This window comes from Petaurus breviceps, unplaced genomic scaffold (genome assembly GCF_028583685.1).
Source record: "Petaurus breviceps papuanus isolate PSGF00001 unplaced genomic scaffold, PetGlider_PUasm1.0 118, whole genome shotgun sequence".
Classification (NCBI taxonomy): Eukaryota; Metazoa; Chordata; class Mammalia; order Diprotodontia; family Petauridae; genus Petaurus; species Petaurus breviceps.
The window spans coordinates 14,128,421-14,134,420 of record NW_027185616.1 but is presented as its reverse complement, the minus strand read 5'-3'; the positions used below and the strand labels follow the sequence as shown (position 1 = coordinate 14,134,420).

Genomic DNA, 6,000 nt, shown 5'->3' with positions numbered 1-6,000 from the left:
GGGGGGGGGGGGGGGGGGGGGGGGGGGGGGAGACGGTGCACACAGAGGGTACCGTAATGTAGCGTGTAGCGCAGGGGATCACCTTCACTACAGTAGCAATCTCAATAGGGCTTATTTTCGGGGGAGGGCTTATTTTAGAGGAATCTTACACAGTAAGGGGAGGGCTTATTTTCGGGATAGGTCTTATTATCGGGGAAACACGGTATTAAGAACTCCCTTTCACTGATGACTCCATCTCGCCAGGAAGATCTGAACCTCTGAAAGGGAGTTCTAACCCCTACATGAACTAGGGACAAGATTCCTGTTGACCTCATTTACCAGGAAGGGTGTGCAGACCCAGGTGAAGGTCCCCACAGCTGCCAAGTAAGCAGACTTCTTAAGCACCTTCAGTGACCTCACTTACCAGGAAGGGTGTGCAGACCCAGGTGAAGGTCCCCACAGCTGCCAAGTAAGCAGACTTCTTAAGCACCTTCAGCTCCTCCTGTCTGATCTCCAACACTTTCTCCTGGAAGGCCAACTCCCAGGCGTACAGCTTCAGGACTTTGATCCCATTGAGAATTTCATTCATCAACTTAATCCGATTGTCTTTGCTCTTCATGTGGGCCACCTTCCAGAGAAAGCCAATTTAAAAACTAAGTAGAGCCAGGAATATAGGTATTCAATAGTCAACTACTCAAGCATTTCTGTCACTTATTACTGCCACATTTTCAAAAGGATCTTCATTAAGGTGAACAACTGCACTGATTACTCCTAATAAAAATGTTCATTTCTCCCAAGAATAACTATTAGGTAATTCCACTTTCCCCCCCAAAGAAAATGCCTAGTCTCACAAATTATCTAAATCATTTAAAATTTGTTGCAGAAGTCAACTTCAATGCAGCTACTAAATTTAGGCAAAAAGAAAAGGGTCAATAGAGGACTTATTGAGTTACCAGGGAACTAGGGTTCTAATTTAAGTCATTTTGCTAGTTTTTTCACTGTCCTGAAAAGCTTACTCAAAAGACTTGTCACCAAATGCAGGTTGGACAAAAAAAGAAAGAAAAAAGCTTGTGTTAGCTCTGACCGAGGAGAGGCAACTGTGAGATACCAGAGGCCACTACTGATGGAGTGACCATTCATCTCTCTTAATTTCCCTACTTCTCCCCTCTTCTGTTCCTCCATCTCTCTATTTCAGGGGTAGGAAACCTTCAGCCTCAAGGCCACATGTGGGCCTCTAGGTCCTCCAGTATAGTCGTCTGATTGAATCTCAACTTCACAGAACAAATCCTCTTAATAAAAGGTTGTCTGTCGAAGGTTGCCCACTCCTGCTCTATTTTCTCCATTGTTCTTCCTCTCTGTTCAGTCTCTTTTCCTCTCTCCCCATAATTATAGGGGTTAATAAGGAGAACTACGATGTTGACTATGGAAAGGGGAGGGAGGACAGAGGGAGACATCATCACAACTGGCATGTCTTTTTTTTTCCTTCCAAGGTCCATTGAAGGAAGACAAAAATATCTCCAGAATAGATCTTTAACTTTTAGTTGAGAGTTGATTTGTTGTTCTTTTAAGAGCTTCAAATTAACACTAAGATTTATTTATAAAAGTCTGACAAATGAAAGGGAAAACCTTATACTATAGACACCTACAAGAAGAACTCAAAACCTCCCTCAAGTGCTTCATCTCACACAGTTTTGTTCTTTTACTGCTCTCTAAAAGCAGGTTTAATTCCACAGACACCTAGTTATCTTTGCAAGGGGGCTATTGGTGACAAGCTTGAATAAAGAACAATGGACAAGCCTTTAAATCTAAGCTGTGAGATTTTGAAAGATAAGACTCACACAGCCCAGTCAAAGACCATACTTTTCCGTTTAATGAGATCCCACTTATCAAGGACAGGTCTTCTGTTCCTCAGGCATGCTGTCCTTCCAGAAGCCAAGAGAGGAAAATGTGAGTTACAGCAAAAAGGGCAAAGCCAAGAACAGTCCATTTAGAGTTTCGGCTGGGGGTTGGGGAAGGGAGGGGTTGCCATTCTGGATGAGGACTATTTATGAAAAGAACAAATTTAAGGAAACCTGCTCAATAAGAACAGGGTGAGCACCAAGGCAGTTCCAAGACCCACCCCTTAATCAGAGAAGGCCATCTCTTATGACCATGACATTCTGTTCCATCAAGGCTGGGCCCTGGAACTCATCTGCAGGATTCCAAGGTCACGATTTCCAAAAAGTGCAGCCAAGTCCTCACATTCTAAATTCCATAAGCAAGCTGGAATCTATTCTGTACTCCTTCAAGCTCTTGTTGTAATTCAATAATAGAGTTTTTATCTGAGTAAACTTGGCAGAAGAGAACATTACTAAGCCCAGCATAGGGCTCTCATCAGCAGAGACCTTACCTGATAGGTTTTGGTCTTCATGGCCATTACAGCATTGATGGGAACCATGAGGATCATGACAGCCACTCCAGCTAACACAGAAGGGCCTAAATTCTAAGGGGGCAAAAAAGGAAAGTAGATTTAAGAAGAAACAATTGCCCTGAAAGAATCCTACCTATATGAGGGGAGCTCTTTGAAATGGCAACTGAGCAAAGAAATTCAATCATCTAACATAGCTCAACAGGAAAATATAAGAACTAACACCTCCAAATGTGTCATCTGCTACAAAATACATACCTTAGGCAAAGGTGTCATTACTGAAAATATGCTTGGTTAACCTATGCCCTCTAGGCACTACCTTTAAATACTAACATATGTCCTTTTTTGGAATGTCTTTAAAGACAAGTATTGATTCCTTGAGGGCAAACTGATTTTGGGGAACAGCAAAAATAAACAAATCATTCTTTCAGTGCTCAGAGGCATAAATGAGGTGAGTGAAGGAAGGGTTGGGATCAAGTCAAATTATTAATGCTGCCAGTTCCAAATACAAGGACTGACTATCAAAGAAAAAAGGCTGTTTTTGTCATATAACTTGTGGGCCCACCAAAAGTGGTTTGGGCAATGGCAGCAATACTGGAACAAATCAACAGTGACTGACTATACTCACTTGGATGTCTACGGTCTGATTTGTTTGCTAAACATTCAGTTTCCATCTCTATCTTTTGTGGTCACACCTCATCTCTTGACATATTTCCCTCTCTCTATGGATACATTAAGGGCCAGAATGCTTATACAAGGTACATCATGCCGGAACTTTAAGATAAACTTAGCAAAAGAACATGGCCAAAAACAGGGTAAAAATCAGATCATCAAGGAGGAGGAATAAAACAACAGAAACTGGCAAACAGGCACAAGAACTCACCTTTCTCCAAAAAGTTCAGAGAACAGCACAGAAAAAAGACCAGCAACCTGACTATTGATTATACTAATTTGTTACAAGAGAGGACTTGTGTTTTTTTTGGGGGGGAGGGGGGTAGATTAAAAGGAATAGTGATACTGGTGGTAAAAAATAGGAAGGAAAAAGTGTTAAAGAATCATTAGAAAAAAGTAAAGAGAAAAAAGCAGAACAAAGTTCAGAAGGAAACACAAAAAAGCAGCATAGTGGTAGAATTACCATATTAAATTTGAATCATACTAGCCCCCCACACACAAAAAAACACCCCAAGTTAAACACAGCAGGGAAAAACCACTCTGGACATAACAGAAGTTCACTGTTTCATGCAGAATCTCCTTTCAGTTTTTCATTACACAATGAAATGTTCACACTACTGATGTCTAAGTCCATAATAAAAAAAAACAAATGCATTTAATTGGAATTAATGGAAAGAGAAACTAGAGCAGAGCAATGGAAACTGCACGTTATGAAATAATGGCCAGCCCAGGCCCCAAAGAAGAGGGAAAAGTAGGCTTGGGGACCATGACATACAATGCTGGGCTTCGTCACGTCGTTTACTATAATATGGCTGCACTGATTTTTTTCCTCTTTTTTCTTTTTTATTCTTTATTATCTTTATTATCATATTATATCTTTATTATGGCTCTCTTATTGCAAGGAGAAAAGGCATTTGGAGAAATGTAGGTAATATAAAAAAGAGGTCAATCCATTTTTTAAAAAACTTTTTTTCAAAGTATTGACTACCAAAACACTAGGGAAACTTTCCTATTAGACACCCAACATGCTGTAAAAGAGGGAATGCAGCATAGTGGATAGAGCACTAGAGTTCGAGGTCAAGAAGACCTGAGTTCAGATGCCACCTCTGACAGTCATCAGCTATGTGAGGCAAGTCACTTCATTTTTCTGAGTTTGTTTCCTTGTCTGTAAAATGAGGATGAGAATGGTATGCACAGGACCTGCCACCGAAGCTCAAAAGAAATCTTGTGCAGCACAAATGTCAGTTCTCATACTTGACCAAGTAAAGGATAGAAACACATACTGTTCCACCATTCTGATGTCTGAGAGACAGGGCAAAGAAGTCTCACGGTGCCCCCCCGTCGAGTTATTGCTTATATTGAACACAATCATAAGAGCTGAATGAGAAAGGAAAGACAACAAGTGCATACCAGCCATAGCAGGTAGAGAGCCAGGATGACCTGCAGAGGGGCTGACCAAATCATGTTAATGTAGGTGGCCAAGTCCATGAATCTCTGGGCATCTACAGACATGAGGTTCACTATTTCCCCAACGGTGGAAGACTTTCGGGCAGAATTTGTAATCACCAGGGCCTAAGAGAAAAAAGCAGAAAGTAGGATGATGGGGCATACCAGACCAAGGCCACATCTTGTCCAGTTTGCAGCAGCTATGGCTTCTCTAAGGATGGATATGTTTGGTAACAAAATGAACAAAAAAAGGACAATTCAGAGCATTTTACCAAAATATTACCTGAATTTATAAAGTGCCTGTCCCTTCTCCGCTGAAGGGTTTACACAGCTTCCGATCTATCTAGCATCCCAGAAGGCAACTCACTGGGTCTTTACAATGAAAAGGACCCAGAGTTCTTTGAGTTCAGACTCTGCCTCATCACCCCCCACACATATCTCCCAATGTAAAAAGCCCCTCTATAACATTCAGAGGCAGGTAGTTTTATCCACTTATCTTTTCCCAAAAGAAGGAATCAAAAGGATACATAAAGAGAGAACCCATAACATACCAGTTACTATATAACTCAAAGAACACATAACCCACTTAATGACATCAGATGCTCCGCACTTAAATGATAAGCCCAACATCATATGCAGTAATGGCAAAAAACTATTAGCTAAATTTACTCAAATCTCCACAAAGCAATTTACTGCTCCTTTCAAGAAACATTTCTATTAATAATGACTGTATGTTAATGGCTCATACATTCTACATGCGAACATAGGAAATCACCCTAGTGAATCTCCCTAGTATGCCCCGGTACCTAATGGCACCACTCTTCACCATTCCATAAACTTAACAGTAATCTATCCTGTTCGTAACAGTTCCAGAAACTGAATTTAAAAGCTACCTTTCAACCGGGTGATGGCTAAAGAAAGTGTAGTCCATGAATGTTAACAGAATATTGCTGAACATAATTAAGGATGGATATGACGAATACACAGAAGCACGGGGAGATGTACAAAGTAGTACAATGTAAAAAGTAAGCAGAACTGGCAAAAGAATTATACACAGCTATTGTATTGCACCAATGTAAATGGAAGAACAAAAAACCAAGACCAAACACTTGCACTAAGGCTGGCCTTAAAGAAGAGATTAGAAGAGGCATGTCCTTCCTTTCTCTGCAGAGTCAGGGCACTGAAGTCTACAAACACACTCACTATAAACTATTGGACTTGGTTAATTTGTTGGGTAGTTTTTCTGAACTGATCTTTTTTCTCTTTTATGCTTTGCTAAAGAATGGCTCTCTAGATATAAGAGCAGGAGGAATATATCAGAAATGAAAGTCATAGAATAGCAAAACATATCTATAACTTTTTTCAAAATGACATAAAAAAAAGTCTAACATTATATGCAATATTCCACCCCCACAGATGTCAATCTCTGCAAAGGACAGAGGTATCCTCTCCTATGTCTTCTTGGGGAACAAGCCTGCTCTTTGTGATTTCACAAC

At 40.6% G+C, this 6,000-nt stretch overlaps 1 protein-coding gene across 1 annotated transcript in view; it reads right to left on the bottom strand.

The window, feature by feature from the left end:
* Positions 1 to 6,000, bottom strand: part of ABCC1 (ATP binding cassette subfamily C member 1 (ABCC1 blood group)) — a 134,555-nt gene that overhangs the window by 59,826 nt on the left and 68,729 nt on the right. Inside the window, exons 10-12 of the mRNA XM_069086559.1 lie at positions 4,469 to 4,630; positions 2,369 to 2,461; positions 404 to 607 (exon numbers count right to left, since the gene is read on the bottom strand). Coding sequence (XP_068942660.1) covers positions 404 to 607; positions 2,369 to 2,461; positions 4,469 to 4,630 — 459 coding nt within the window. The remainder of the gene's footprint in view (positions 1 to 403; positions 608 to 2,368; positions 2,462 to 4,468; positions 4,631 to 6,000) is intronic.